We start from the raw sequence: 16,296 nt of genomic DNA, 5'->3' as shown, positions 1-16,296 counted from the left end.
TCACTGTGTTATCAGATTAACAGAGCTCTGCCTCACTTGATTCTTCTTTCACTAAAACTTGTGAACTCTACTGATTTATGAACTCCTATGAGATTATAAAGATTCTTTACCTTGTGGAGAGTTGTAGAAAACAATGTATTTTACAGCCACGATATGCTTTATGAAAAGTAATGTTATCTCAGATCACTTTACAGACTATGAATATGCTCTTTGTTCCTTTAAGCATCTTATATCAAGTGAGATTCCTCTTTCTCAACTCCCATAACTTTTACGCACAATGTTTCTGACATCTGGAGAAAATTTCTGGATATCAAATTTGGATAGTCTTTCCATCAACTGGTCAAAACTGCCACCTACTGGTCAGTCTTCAAATCTATTTTTCACTTCACTCAAGTTTGGCCTTATCATGATAAGATCTCTTTCTTCAAAAACAATAAAGATCACTTATAATAACCAAACTTTAAGCAAAATTTTTTTTAACAAAATTCCCTCTCTAGGTGAACCAAAAATACCAAATTTTACAAACCTTCCAATAAAATCATCCCTTTTCCCAGCATCTTTGTCCCATGCAGTGATATCAATGATTCCGCCTCTTTCTTCATAGAGATGAAAATCAAATTGTTCCCTCCATTGAGGATTCAAAGTTTTGGGCATAATCTGGAAAACCAAAAAGTCATTACTGTCTCATAAAAAACAATCTTAAAAAAATGTTAACTTCAGATATTAAATCAAACTTTAGGTACTGTCTAGGAAAGCATGTAGTGAGATTTGAACAAATGCTTCCAGAAATTATGAAAACGAACCATTAGATCTCTAGTATCTTTATTGCACTTTATCTGAAAGAACTCTAAAGGATTTGTCCTGAAAACCAAAGTTACCCCCTTATCATCCTGAATAACAACTGAAAGATATCAATCATATACAAAAAGCAAATCATCTATAAGTGAAATAGCTCACTCAGATACTAGCATTTATTTTACATAACCAGTTAATAATTCATAGTCTGTCATCTCATAACAAAGAAAGATGAGGATTCCCAGAGTTTCATTTTTTTACTTACTTCCTCACACATGGGAATTGGGAGCTAAATACGTGGAAATAAAACAGACAAAGTTCTGTGGGAGCAGGAGAAAAAAACAAGTAACTTCGGGGTGATCGAGTAAATTTTCACCTTAGAATTATAGCATTGATGTATCGTCCTTATTTTATGTATGGAGAAACCAAGATCTAGAGTTTAAGTGACCCACCCAAGGCCATTATGTTTTAGTATCTAGACTCCAACACAAGTCTTTGATTAGAGCTTCAATTCTCTTTCCCCAAAACAATATGTCAAAAATGTTTGTGAATTAGTATGAATGTGTATATGTATGTAATCTTAAAATTACATATACAAGAAATATATCTTAACAGAAGGAAATTCTGTAACTTCAAGTTTTCAGGTATGACATGATAGAATCAATGAATAAAGCTATCCATATTGATGTGCTTTAAAATTCTGTTCACCATTGGGTTAAACAACATTCATATTTGTTTCCCTATTCTTTCTTTTCAACAGGAGGGCATGCAGTGGCCTTTTCTCTGTTTAATAGATGAAAGACAGATCTTTAGATGTAAAGACTTTGAAAGCAATGAAGTATGTTATGTGCAAAGGTAATGCAAATGAATCACAATTTTTAAAGTTCATAATCTGAAATTAATCAGCAATAGATCATGGAGAGAAAGAGCAAAGAGAGACACGTGTCCATAGTTGGGTTTCATATTTCATACCTAAAGAGCAGAACTATAAAAATAAGTAATGTTTTAAGGCTACCAGAACATGGAAATGATGTTAATTGATAAAGGACAAGAAAGAAGTGGTCATAGGTACCTATTTTTGGAATTGGCAGTTGCTCTAAAATGTTATTAAGACCATGCAGAAAAAAAGATAGCACTGGATGGATGCTATGATAATTTAAATGGCTCATAATTAGGCTCAGATGAACTCCTACAATATTTTGGAGAGTGGTCTGTCTTACTTATTTGGCCATAAAGAGTCTAATTTTTCAGTTTTCTTTTTTTTAGGATTGTCTTTCCTGCATGATTTCCTTCAGTTCAGAAATGATGCTTTCCCCCTCCATGTGGGCACTCACTAAGTTAACCAACCAGCCTGCTAACAGTTCTAAGTACCTGCTAAAGGAATCAGCTCTGTGATATTTTTGGTTCCTGATGAAAACTTCCTGGGCCAGAAGGAGCCTAAGCAGGCTGTTTATCAAAAATTCATGAAAATAATGATGTCAAGGCCAAGACATTCTGATCAGAGTAGAATGTGGTTTTTAATACGACATGGATATGATCAACTTTCCCAAGCTGTCTATGAATACCAGCCGTATGAGTTGACCATTATAGAGGTTGAATTGGGATACACACACATAGTACATGTGCCCCAAATATAACTGACTACTATAACATTTGCTAATTATCATTATTTCTATCAATAATATGGTAATGATTATTTAATATTATTACTACTAATATAATTGTTATTGAACGATATACTTATTACTACTGCTGCTGCTGTTCTTCCTTCTGCTCCTATCATTATCGAGTATTTATTATGGGCAAGGCAGTATTCTAAGCCCTTTGCATGCATAACATATTCATTCAATCTTTTCAATAATTTTATTAGGTAAGCATTAATTTAATTCTCATTTTTACAGATGGGAGAATTGGGGCATGGAGAGATGAAGTAACTTGCCCCATGGCACACTGCTAGTAGTGGCAACAGAAATTTGGACCTTTCTTTTCTAAATAAGAATTAAACCAACTTGCGATTTCTACTGGTGCAAGTCAGTTTGAAGAAAATGGTTTAGAGTAATGTATACAGATTTTTATGGCATATAAAATAATGCTATTTGTAGTACTGATACTAGTATTAGTTGTACTAATAATAGTAACCAACACTCTATGAATGTTTTATTTGCCAGGCATCAACTTAGGTTTATTCTAATCTTTTTTTTTTTTTTTGAAAGACAGTTACTACTATTATTCCTGTGTTATAGATGAAGAAATTGAGACATAGAGAAGTTAAGCAGTTACCCAAGGTCATATAGCACATAAAGTAAGAGATGCAATACCAATTGTTGCTCTTCTTTGCTGTCATAATGTTCAAAAGAAGTTTTGTTGAAGATACTCAGGGACATGGACTATAGACTAGTGGTTATTAGAGGGTAGAAAGTGGGGAATGAGGGGGGAGGCAAACAGGGTAAAGGAGGTGACATATGGGGGGTAGGGGAAGGGTGAAGTGGGTAAAGGGGACATCAAATATATGGTAGCTGAAGGAAACTGGACTTTGGGTGGTAAACACACAATAGAATATACAGATGTCAAATTATAATGTACACCTGAAAATTACATAATCGTATTAACCAATGTTACCCCAATAAACTTTATGTTTAAAAAGTTAAAAGAAAGAAGATCTGTTGAGCCTTTTAAAAACTATCTAGCATTCCTATCTTCCAAATCATGTCTATTAACCTACAGATGTCTTCCAAATACTGACAAGAACACAAAAGAAGTATAGTCACCTTGCTCTTGTACTTCTGATGCCCAAGCCGGAACTTCACATAGGGGTCACTCAACCCATTTGAATCCATTGCCTTGAGGTCTCGTCCTTCAATCAATGTAATACTGACTATTCCGCGCCAAAGATGTGATTTTCTGTGTACGTCTGACAGACGCAAACTTTGAGTCTGAAACTTTGGGCAAAGGAAAATAGAGTTAGCTTAATGTTTTAAACCAGAATACTTCACTTGGCATAGCCCTTTCCTTATTATAATGTTTCAAAAGTAAAAAATAGACAGTTACAATTTTAAAATAAAAATAATTTATGGATTATCATTTATTAATCGAAATTATTAATAGATATCAAATTATCATCTTATGATAAATTTAAGGTTTTTGTGTAAAAGGGAGGAGTGCTCAAAATAAAGTCTAATTTTTCAACTCTTAAAATTACAAGATGTAGATACCTCAAGAATATAAGAGAACATTTGCATATGCCTGGGTCAAAATTAGAATAAATATTATGAATATCAAAGCCCTCATCCACACTATGATATTTAATTTTTAATTACTTATGGATCTTTGAAATAAATGTTTTCATGTTACAAATAATTATTATAGGTGGTTTTTAATTGCAAGATTAGTTGCAAGTTCTATTCAGGCAATTCAAAAATATCATTATTGCTGTATTATTAAAAGATAACTGAGTTTCAGCTCACTAAAGAACTATTTAGGTACCACAGAACAGAAAACAAAATCAATATGTCCATCTGAAATGTCTTGCTTATGTTTGAAACTTGCATCGCAAATTTTATAAATTACACATGTGATTTATTATGAAAGGTATGTTTCTGGATTCTTCATTCTAGTATTTAAACATTTTCTTAAATAATTTTTATTATGGTCAATTCTAAGTCACAATATTCAAGTCAGTGAATCAAATCAGAAATTTCAAAAATTAGCAAGTCTACTAAAAATGGCCATGTAATCTGCTTGAACTAAATAGCACATAAAACAAGCCAAAGAAAGTAGCAAAAATGTTAAAAATCTTACAATCTGGATTCAGAACCAGGCAGTACTATAAAAATTGCTGTTTCAGATTGTCGAGCACATTTTCTTCACTTATAGTCATTTCATGAAAAAATTCAACATTTCTCTCAACCTTAAATTACTCCACTTCTAAAGTATGGATTAGCTCTATTTTTGGCCTCATTCCATATATATTAATGTTATAAAGTTATAGCTTATTTTGTATAATTCCCTTTCCCACTTCGATTTCCTACCTGTTTTCCATACCATAGTAATGTCATAACCATTTTTTCTGTCGTCATCAAAATTCATGCATTTCAGGGTGCATTTATTAGGAAAATGAAACTACATTCTTCAAAAGATAACGCTTTTAATATTTGAAGATTTCAATGAATACCTCTCTCATTACATCACATATTTCCCTGCCTTGGTGATCAACAAATTTTGAACAATATTGCTTGGTGGCTCTGCCTTTTTAATATTAATGCAGGACTTAAGGATACACACTCACCTCTCTGAGGGCCAAGGGCAGTGTTCTGTGCTCTGAAGTCCAACAGAAGTTTCATGGAGCACCTGTTAGTTTCACAGGACTCCATGGCCCACTTCAAACCACAGCCCCTCTGTTCCCATCTGTTTTACATATTGGGTTTCCACCTTGTGTTTTCTTTAAATCAAGGATTTCTTATATTATAATAATTGTTTAGAATTCATTGTACCAAGTGATCTTTAAGGGTTTTTTTTTCAGTTCTAAGATTTCACACTACTTATAATTATATATATAATGCAGCAATAGATTGCAGTTCGTTCTCTCTCTCTCTCTCTCTCATCTATCTATCTATCTAACCACTTCTGCTACTGCTGAGACTGCCTCTAACAGAAGACTCTAGAGAATCATGTTTTAAACTTTGAGTTTGAAATTTTTGTTAAGAAATATAATTGGCAAAGAAAGAAAAAAAATTGGGAGGACAGTTAATAAATAATTAGCGAAGACTGAGGAGTTAATAACTACCCATTTATGCAGAGCTTTAGAACTTAAAAGTATGTATGTGTATATTATATCGTTTGGTTTCTACTAAAACCCTATGAATTAGAAAGGCAAGGACTGCAATTTCTATTTTACTGATGAGAAATTTGAGGCTCAGAATAGTTGGGCTAATAAATGGCAAGTGTGTGACTAGAATCCAGAATTTCTATCCTTTATTCCTGGCTTCTCCCAATAATGTTCTTTAGGGCAGGGACTCTCTCCTAGGTTTAAAAGTAATCATTTACATAAAATGTTGCTAAAGGGTACTCTCTAGTTAAGTGAGCTGATTATATCTGAAATGACATTCTAAGCTAGATTTTCCTCCATGGTTAATACATGAAATCACTACCTACTTTTCTGTTACACAAGCACATGTATTCGTACTTACAATATTTCAGCTTGCTAATGGATATATTTAATGACATTTTCTATGCACTCTAGAAGCAGAGTCATATACAGCACTCAGTCAAATAATAGTAAGGTGCAAACTAGGTTACACAGTGTCTTCTGTCAGCTGCTGTTAGGTTCTTGAATGCGACCATGTCTGAAACCCTTATTTGCTTGCTCCTCTTCTCATTTTTCACATGAGAACAAGAACTTGACTTACAGGTGGGAAAGACAAAAAATGCTTTCCGTGGGATTCTTCATGATTTCGCAAAAAAAAAAAAAAAAAAAATGAACTTTACTTACTGTCATTAGCTGTTACAAAATGCATTTCCATAACTCAAAAGAACATATCCAAAATGACTTAATTTGCTAACAGGGAGGAGGAAGAAGTTTCTACACAAAATCAGGGCTAATGAATGTGGGAATTAAGGTGATCGACACAAAAGGTTTAAAGTAAAAAGGGGAGCTTCAAAGAAATACTAGTCAGATATCGATTTTTTAAAACTTTTCCTTCCTCAATATTTCTTTCTGTTAAAACAGCACTCTTCTAAAAACAAAGGAACTCCATTAATTTAGCATTGATTTAATTAACTGTATAGTCATGAAACAGTTAAATATTTAGTCTGAGTGTGAAATATAGGAACTTGAAATAAATTATAAGGTAAAGAGGGGAAGGGTTAACTTAAGCTACCATAGTAGTAAAGATAGAGGTTTAACATAAGCATCCACTTGCATCTTTCTAGCATTTTCTAACCATGTGACTTGCGCATGTATTCTTATATATGGTTTCTCAGACTTTACTCCAGGGCTCCAAGTGTACTAAGAACACTAATCTGTCTCTGTGTATGTGTGTGTGTGTGGGGGGGTGGTGGTGGTGGTGGTGGTTAGGAGTGTCTGTGTGTTGAAGGGTCTGCATAGAAAAAAGAAATATTCTGTAAATAAAGATTGATCCTGCTTAAAATAGTCAATTATTACTTTTACTTATGTTTTAAATCAAAGTTTTGGGGAGCTCATTGAAGAGGTGGTGACGCAATCAAAAAATAAATAAATAAATAAGAATGAAAAGCTTTGAAAACCACTAGCTTTAATGCCCTCCACAGTACCTTCTCAATCACTTGCTTCACTGTTTAAAGTTTCCTTCCTCTGTATAGCAAAATTCTCAAAGGCTATCCACAGACCAATGGCATCACTGTCACTTGGGAACTTGTTAGAAATTCAAATTCTTTAGCCCCATCTCAGCAAAATCCAAAACTCTAGGGGTAGGGCCCAGCACTTCAGTTTAACCAGCCCTCACTCAAAGTGGTTCTGATGCACACTCAAGTGTGAGAACCCTTGCTTTAAAAGTTCTAAGGTGAATGCACTTTGGCCTTCTCCTATGTTCTAATAGCTATCATCAGTTACTATAATTATAACATTATTCACTTTCTGGCATGGATACAATATATGCTAATGAAGTCCTCCATTAGTTCTGCCTCTAAATTTATTGATTAGGGAAGCATATTTGCCTGGATATTTGGAGCATTTAGAGAAAGAAGCAGGGACCTACTGAAAAATTTTGCAAAGTTTATTATTTCTTTCCTTTGTTAATGTTAGTTTTTCTCATAGAATGTATCTAAATAATACATATTAACTGAAATATCGATCGACCAACCAAAAACTACTTATTGAGCACCTAAAGGGCAAGCAGTGTTAAACAAATCCAAGATTTTCCTCACTAAAATTAACATATTACAGCTGGTACTTAGTTAACTAAGGTAATGAGTTCGAATATGTCTTTGTTGAAATAGAATTCTATTTGAGGAGAAAAAAAGGTTGAAAGAAGCAAAGAATGAAAAAGAAAATCGACCTAGCTTCAGTGCAAAGAACCCAGTCTGCAAAAGGAGAAAATCATCTTAAACCTTTCAAGCAGTAGTTCCCCAGTCTTAGTGGGCAGTTGGTAGACATCACCGGCCTGACCCTCCTGGGCGTGACCCAGTTGCTGGAGCAGAGCTGTGTGTGTATTTCCAACACATGCCCCATGTGATTCTCACGCACACCAGTTTGAGATCCTCTCTCTTAAGGAATATTCGTCCAAGTTCAAATTTAATAAAGAATATCAAGATACCAATAAAAATATAAATGTATGCAAAAATAAATTTATATTTAGTGACATAAATTTCAAAGCCTGAGGCAATTAGTCAATGATATTTATCTTTAGTAAGATTTTAAAATTAGTGAGCTGGCATTTTAAAGAGAATATTAGTTTATATGTATTATTCCTTGACAAGGAATTCAAGATTTCAATTCCTTTTCATATGTATAAAAGAAGTTAGGCTAGGGGATGGGTTTTCAGAGCAGTAAGTCAGCCATGAGAGTTTCACAGCTCATGCAAGCTCAGAAAAAATAAACTGAATGGTTGAACTTACTTGTGCATTTTGGAAATAAGCACTCTGAAGCTCTGCTCTGCAGAAGCCCAGGACAGGAAAGGCAGGCCTGCTGCACGTCTGGATGGAAACGAACGATCAGACATGTACGGGAAAGTTCCCTCCCACTATCAACACCTCATTTCAACCAGAGTTTAGCAATATTCTTCGAAACAAATTGTTTGAAGAAAATATGTATTTGCTTCTTAAGTCACTGTCAGAAAACGTCTTCCTGAACAATGAAGATAAATGCCAATGCAACGATATAGTTTACAGCCACTGTTTTCTTTAGGAGCATAAAGCTGTAGTGGTCAAGAAAATAAAGGACAAAGATTATATGGTGATGAATCCTGCTTGAGTGGTTTCAGGTTTTTGTTGATAGATATAGCAGGGGGAAAAAAAAAGAAACACAGCAAGAGAAATCATGGAAAGAATCATTTTCCTATTTTCCCACGCCTTCTGCTTCTAAAATTTTTGGTGACTGTTTCCCATGTCAAAAAAGTGATAAAGCTCCAGAAGAATAAATGTTATATGGACAGAAAATTACTACGATCATGTTAACTACATCCCACATATGAATATTTTGTAATGATTAAAGAGATATCTCTAAAGTAACAGAAATTTTGCCGCCATAACACTTGTTGCCTTTGCTACTATAAAAAGCAACCCTAAGGTCTTTTGATTAATACAACCAAGAGCAGCAAGGGACAGACTAAGATACAGCTGAACAAGAAACTGGAAAGAAATTATCATGGTGGAGCTAAAAGTTTGTATTAAATGACTTCTAGAGCGGCTAGACAAAATTTCCTAATAACAGTATGATGAGATGTGAGTCATCAGTTTTAATAACAATAGGATTAGATTAGGCCAGTGTGAAAGATAGATTAGATCACACAGAAAGAAATGAACATTTATTGAACAGCTATTATGTGCTGGAGTTTTTGTACCACAGTGTTTTTCAAAACAACTATTTTTTTTAAGGTAAAGAAACTGAGGCACAGAGAAGATAAATACCCTGCTGAAAGCCTAACACTAGAGACTGAGAGGCTAAAATTTGAATCTGAGGTTGCTGGTACCTAGCTGATAATTTTTCCCATTGTGTCTAATTTTTTAGCCTAAGAAGTTCATAATACAAAAAAAAATTAATTTGTACAGAATTTGTTGAAGCATTTTCATTCCAAGTCTCCCAGCTCAGTTCTGTGACCATACTAGGCACTGGATAAATTGTTTTTAGAATGAATAAAAAAGTCTTTGCTATGTAGATTCCAAGCCATATTATTCCAAGATTTTCTGAACGTGCTTTCACAGCCCAGAGTAGATGAACTGTATTCTTGGCTATTGATTATTGAGAAAGGCTAATCAGGGGCTTAGAGGAATTAAAAGTTGGCAAGTGGTAATAACTAGCATATATTTTTCATTAAAGCATTTGAGCATTAACTGTACGCTAGAAGAAATTATGGTCTAATATCTATTAACAAGGTGGTGAATTTGTAGAATTTTGCATATAAATTGAGAACATTTCTATATTACAATTCTACTCAATAAAGCTTATTAATTCAATTTCTTGGATCACTAATAACAGGAGATATTCTATTATTCTAGATTTGGATTTAAAAAAACAGATCAAAAATTTTAAAAATATATCTAGATTAAACACTTGTCTAAAGAAACACTCAGTCATCCAATCTCCTGATATGTGCAAATAATCCCTGGCTTTTGTTATTTGGATTTTATTACCTGTATACAACTTGATCCTTCCAAATGAGATCTAGACACTATAAAGCTGTAAAGAAAGACATTGCTTGTGTCTTGACAATAGGTGTGTGTAGAGTCAGCCCTTCTATTTTTAGAACAGAGCTGCACATGCTTTTATTTAATCAAATGATTCATGAGACACTACAAAGAAGAGATAATGACAGCCTTGAATGACTGTTTTGTGTGGCAAAGCCTGGAGCATGGAGTAATTATTAGCTCAATCCCAGGCACAGGCATGTTCTATCTTTTCCTTTTCCTGCTGAGTTTATTCCAGTGAATTGCACCTGGATGATGAAGTCCAAGTAGATTTGTTCTACAGCCATCCACCTTCTCAAAGCACGATTGCCTTTACAGAAAACCCTCTCAGTGCTTTGTGCAGCCTCGTCTGAAGTGTATCATCTAATAATAAAGCTTTGATCCCTTTTTTCTTAGAAGATGATTCACTGGCACTATAATCTTTAGAGAAATTTTCCTGGTTTTTAGCCTTAAACTCTTTCCTGTTTCTATTGCTTCTTGACACAACTTACGGTATCAGGAAGGTATATATATATTCACTTAAGATGTTTTAACTGCCCTCCCTAAACTTAATTGTGGTCAAATAAAAGTTTTTAAGCTTTCACTATATTTGTTCGGAATATATACTAATAAAAAAAATATCATATATGTTGTAATCTTTTTGGTCTGCTAAAGTAATTTAAGTTTTTACCAATAATGTGGTAAAGAAATAATGGGGTCTGGGGTTGATTTACAGAGACTTTTTTTTTTGAGACATTCAATTAAAAGTTATAAATATATTTTTCTGAGGCTTCTCCTTGGTCTGCAGGGTCTTCCTTCAACCACACTTTTGTTCGATCCTATCATCCTATCATAAGATGGTGCTCTGACATAACTCCAAATTCCCCTACATTCTATGTACTACTGTTTGCCCATTTCATATTATGATCCATTTCTCCATTTTTTGTATGGGGTAACTTGGCATAGCCCAGCCTTCTCCATTTAAACAATACTAAAATTTCTCTTTACTTCATCACAATGTTCTCATAAGATGCTTTATTTAATTAACTCTTTCAGAATCTAAATGTCTAGTTAATGGAGATAACTAGGAAGAAACTTAAATGAACTAGATATTTAAAAGAACTATACTAACTTACCATCTTTTAATGGGAAGTTAAAAGTCTTTAGTGAAATTCTGATGTGTAATCCCACTGGCTTCAAACAATTTTTATTACTTTCATAAGTAACATGATAATTGTCATACCTATTGCTTAATGTTTTGTGTCCTAAGATATTTCGATGAATTATAATTGTTATGCTTTTGGAAAATTACAATATCCCTGTATCACTTCAGTCTTTTCTTTCTATTATTTTGCTCTCAAGAAAATTAAGAAAGTAGTACTGGCATTCACTAAGTTCTCACCAGGATTCGGTTCTACTCAGCATAACTTAATTGCTATCTCCTGGACATATATATTGGTCCTTATAAAAAAGTAGATAAAATTTTCTTTCAATTCACAACTTGTTTAACTCACAAAGCATATATACACTCTTCATGTAAGGTTTTATCTGAGTTATTTAGGTTATCTGCTATCTGAAAATGTCTATGGGAAACCTTTCATAAACATCTCTAAAAGTTCATCAGAATACAAATATTACTTGGGCAAAGAGCAATGAGGTCAGTTATCAGAGTGACCTTTGATGAATATGAAAAATCATACTCATTCAAAACAGACTTGGTCACTGTTTTGGTAAAATGGGACCTCAAACATAGCAACATCACAGCCATTCATCCATCAGTGACTTAAAGAGCCATAGAGGAGAAGGGTCACTTAATGTAAGAAAAATATGAAAGGGTGTCAATAAAGACAAAATAAGGGGCAGCTCTATTTATACATCACATCTCTATTCATCATCAATCCAAAAAGGAACTCTGCTGCTTTAAGACATCACCAAAACATTTATTTCTATGACATTCAGAGAGAAAAAATATTGGTCTTGCTCACATCATCCAGGTACGTCAAGGCAATTGATTCTCTGGGCCTTAGTTTCCTTGTTAATAAAATAAATGACTTCTAAAGGTTCTGCCTTTATGACACAATTTGTTTGTCACTCAACATATGCTCAGAAAAAAAGACAGTAGACCGATTTACCTCAGATACAAAAAAAAAAAAAAAAAAAAAAAAAGCTATCTTTCAAGTCTGTATATTTGTTATTTGAAAATAAGATAGTTGAAGTGATTGGGAAAGATTAATAAAGAATACTTAAGGATAAACATAACCAAATGAAAGTACTGATAAGTGGAAGACTAATTTGGACGTCACAAAGTGGACAGAAGATGTTGAAAGACTCATTTGAAAGGGAAATCCCTAAAAAGTATTACTTAAGGAGTTGGTCCTGGTGGCAAATAAAGTAAGGATTTTTAAAAGAATTTTATATTTCCTTCAAAACCATGTAAGCATCTCAAGCATTTCATTTTTTCAAAGATATATGCATAATAATGTGAAATGAGATGTCAAAGAGAAGTCATTTTGGTCACTTACAGTTGAGAGGGTCAATGACTAAGAAACTTTTCATTCTCTGTAGTTTTTAAAATATCACCTATTTATTATCAGGAAAAGAGGTCTTTGCAGAAAGGATCTGATAATTGTTAAATAATGACTTTTTTTTCTATGTCTGACTGACTAAGATACTCAAACATGTATTAATTTGTTTCTCTACCATTTCTTAAATTAAAGCATTTAGAGGTTTTCATTGACGTATTTTTAATATGTCATCGAAGGTGTCAAGTTTAACTATGCCCTTCAGACTAAGAGTTGAAAATGCTCTCTAGTTTAAACTAACAATATCTTTGCCAAAAAAAAAGTCTTGTTAAAAATTGCTTCATTCAACCAGTAACGTGTTTTATAGTTCATTTAAATTATTCTAAGTGATTAAAATAGAATCTTTATTAAAAAAGATGTTACTAAAAAACAATAAGCCATCAAGTAACAGAAGATATGCTAATGAGACATCATCACATAGTCTATATTATATTATTCAAAGGATGAACTCTTCTTAAAACAAATCTACACTGTTATTTTTTAGAATATAAATTGCAACCTGTATATCTTTATATTATCACAATGGTTATTTCTTATAAAATTAAAGTGATTTATTGAAAGCATATGTTTATTAGTATCACATTCATTGATACTCATTTTTTCTATGTTAAAACACACATACACAACACACACAATGTAGTGTAAAATAATTTCTGTTCACCATCAGAAGTAATTATTTCATTATTTTTTCCCATTTTTTGTTTGACCCCACAAAATTTATTCACAAAATACATATACATCTTCTCTTCTAAGCTCATCAAACTTTCTTGTTGAATAATTTAATGTCAGAATAAATTATCGATGATAAGCTTCTTCTAAAGAGTAAAATATTGATATAACTCAAAGTATTACCATTTCTCTGTCAAAATGCATTTTGTCACACAAGTAAAACTCTTTGACCAGGATAATTATCCAGTTGCACAAGTTTAGTGAGACATTGATCCCTCTCTTCTTAAAATAACATTTTTCCATAACAGCTTAATGTGGGGCAGAATTTACAATATGCATGATGGAAACTGTGCTGATAGAAAAACCAGAATTAGTGTTTTAAATATTGTCAATCCCAGAAGAGCAGATATGATGGAATCATAACTATCTATTGGTTAACGTATCATTTAAACATAGCACATATTTTATACATTCTTGTTTTTCAAAGGTAAACTTGGTGTATTTTTTTTCTTGCTTGTTATTTGATGGTAACACAGTTCCTCCTAATGATATGTAAATCGGTCCTGAACAAAAATTACAATTTCCCTGTCGTCACGTTGGCTATTTATCCCTTATATTTCTTATTTTCAATAGTAAATACAACCCCATGTTATGTGAGTGTCACGAATAATATTTTCATTGAAAAAATCCATTATTGGCATGATGATGAAAATGACAAGCAGATATTTAAGTAATGAGAAATTCTATGAGCTGATTTGCTTGTTTGCAGGGGAGATGTGCATATTTTAACATAACAATGCCAGTTTAGCTTTCTCCCCCTCCATGATTATAATCACTTCTGAAAAAATACAAGGAAAGTTAGAAAAATTCCATACTGGAGAAAATATCTAACAACATTATCTGACTATATATAAGTCTTTGTCAGATTTAACAACTACTATTGTTGCTCAAAGACAAGGTGCATATCAAAGTCCTGATATAAAAAAGCAAAAAACCTCATTCCCATAAATCAAGAACCCAAAGAAAAAAATGACCTATTTATTAGAAAAGTTCACCTTTGACTTTGAGCACAGTTATAGCAAATTTAAAATACCTGTAATTAAATGTAATGCAAATGAATTATATCCTCTTTCCAAAAATAAAAGAGGAAAAATCCTTACTCACATATGAATCTTTAAGGGGAAGAGTGAAATAATTAGAAAAGGGATGCATTTCCACAAAACAGTAACATAGTAAATAATAACAAAACTATATAGTAAAGTCACTTATCTCTTAGTTTTTCAGAAAGCACAATTTACAGTAGTCTCCCCTTATCCTTGGGGAAGATAAGTTCTAAGCCCCCAGAGGATGCTGGAAATCATAAATAGTACCAAACTCTATGTTTTTCCTCATACACACATACTTATGATAAAGCTTAATTTATAAATTAGGTACAGTAAGAGATTAATAATAACAATAAAATAGAACAATTATAAAATATTATAATAAAAGTTATTTGAATGTAACCTCTCTCTCTCCTCTCCTTCCCTCTTCCTCTCCCCCCTCCCCATTCCTGTTCTGCTCCCCATCTCCCATCCCTTCCCTCTCTCCTTCTGTCTCTCTGTCTCTCTGTCTCGCTCCCAACCTCTCTCTCCCTCTGTGATATCTGATCTGATAACCTGATAACCAACATGGCTACTAAGTGAATAACAGGCCGGAGCCTATATATAGCATGGAGGTGCTGGACAAAGGGGCGATTCAAATCCCAGGCAGGATGGAGTGAGACGATTCAAGAAGTCATCAGGCTACTCAGAATGGTACGCAATTTAAAATTTATAAACTGTTTACTTATGGAATTTTCTATTTAATATTTTCCAACTGTGATTAAACACAGGTAACTGAAACTGTGGAAAGTGAAACCACAGATAAGGGGAGACTATTGTACTTGTACATCATCCTTTTTCCTTTCATCCCTGGAGAAACAAATTGTGGGAGCCATTTCAGTGTGTCAAGGATGGCAGAATAGATGGTAACTGAAATGTCAAACTTTCCTTAGATTTTGAATTTAACATTCTGCTCTTGTAACATGAATATGGACAAATATAGCAGATGTTTTAGGGGACAGTGAAAATGGTAATGAATTATCAAGTGTTTAATATGTTCTCATAGAAGAAAACAAATGAATGGACTAATTTTCCTTTACTCAGCATTCACTATCCCACTGAATGTTATAAAATTCAAAATCCCTTAGGCTAAAACCTCACAAGCCATAATCCCATACACACTAAAAATAATCTGCCAAGCAGCCCAATGAGTGCAGAGTTAGATACAGGAAGTTTTGTATCTTTAATGGCAAACTAGAAAAATGTACCAGTCTGAATGTACTAATAGATTAATAATAAATGAAAGCTCAAAGAACTTTAGATATAAAAGTAGTGGAGAATAGATGTTTCTTGCTAATTATTTTTGTAGACCAAAGGAAAAGCAGTGAATTTATGTTTCCTTAACTTATCATCGAAATTAAATTTAAATATAAATTAAATAAATTATTTAAAGCATCTTTATATTTATTCTTTCTTTTATACCACAATAAAATGGATCATTTGCACTAATTAATACTAAATAGTATATAATATTCTGCTCTAGCATTACATCTTAACTACATTCAGAAGAGAAAATATTGTTACATTTTAATGAATTATAATGTTTTCGTTAAGATATATCATAATATAGAATGATTGAGGAAAGCCAAATAACATGAATTTTTAAAACTATATACTTTTAATATAACACTAATATTGAAGCACAATTACAAAGAAAAAGTGTAATACACATATGAACAGTGCAAACATTTAAGACTTTTTGAAACTTTACTTTGGTCAGTAAAAAAACACAGTGAACACTAATTCAGGAG

General features: G+C 32.9%; 1 protein-coding gene across 6 annotated transcripts in view; it reads right to left on the bottom strand.

Annotated features, from left to right (window-relative positions):
- The window catches only part of MCTP1 (multiple C2 and transmembrane domain containing 1), a 432,111-nt gene that overhangs the window by 185,810 nt on the left and 230,005 nt on the right, over window positions 1-16,296 (bottom strand). For 3 of the 6 annotated variants that reach the window (XM_036226011.1, XM_036226013.1, XM_016133034.2), the window contains exons 7-9: window positions 8,386-8,463; window positions 3,564-3,734; window positions 527-657 (exon numbers count right to left, since the gene is read on the bottom strand). In XM_036226011.1, coding sequence (XP_036081904.1) covers window positions 527-657; window positions 3,564-3,734; window positions 8,386-8,463 — 380 coding nt within the window. The remainder of the gene's footprint in view (window positions 1-526; window positions 658-3,563; window positions 3,735-8,385; window positions 8,464-16,296) is intronic. The other 3 variants (XM_036226012.1, XM_036226015.1, XM_036226014.1) reach the window with 1 other exon arrangement.

Source organism: Rousettus aegyptiacus, unplaced genomic scaffold (genome assembly GCF_014176215.1).
Source record: "Rousettus aegyptiacus isolate mRouAeg1 unplaced genomic scaffold, mRouAeg1.p scaffold_m13_p_8, whole genome shotgun sequence".
In the NCBI taxonomy this organism is placed as follows: Eukaryota; Metazoa; Chordata; class Mammalia; order Chiroptera; family Pteropodidae; genus Rousettus; species Rousettus aegyptiacus.
This window is presented reverse-complemented; position numbering and strand designations above follow the sequence as displayed.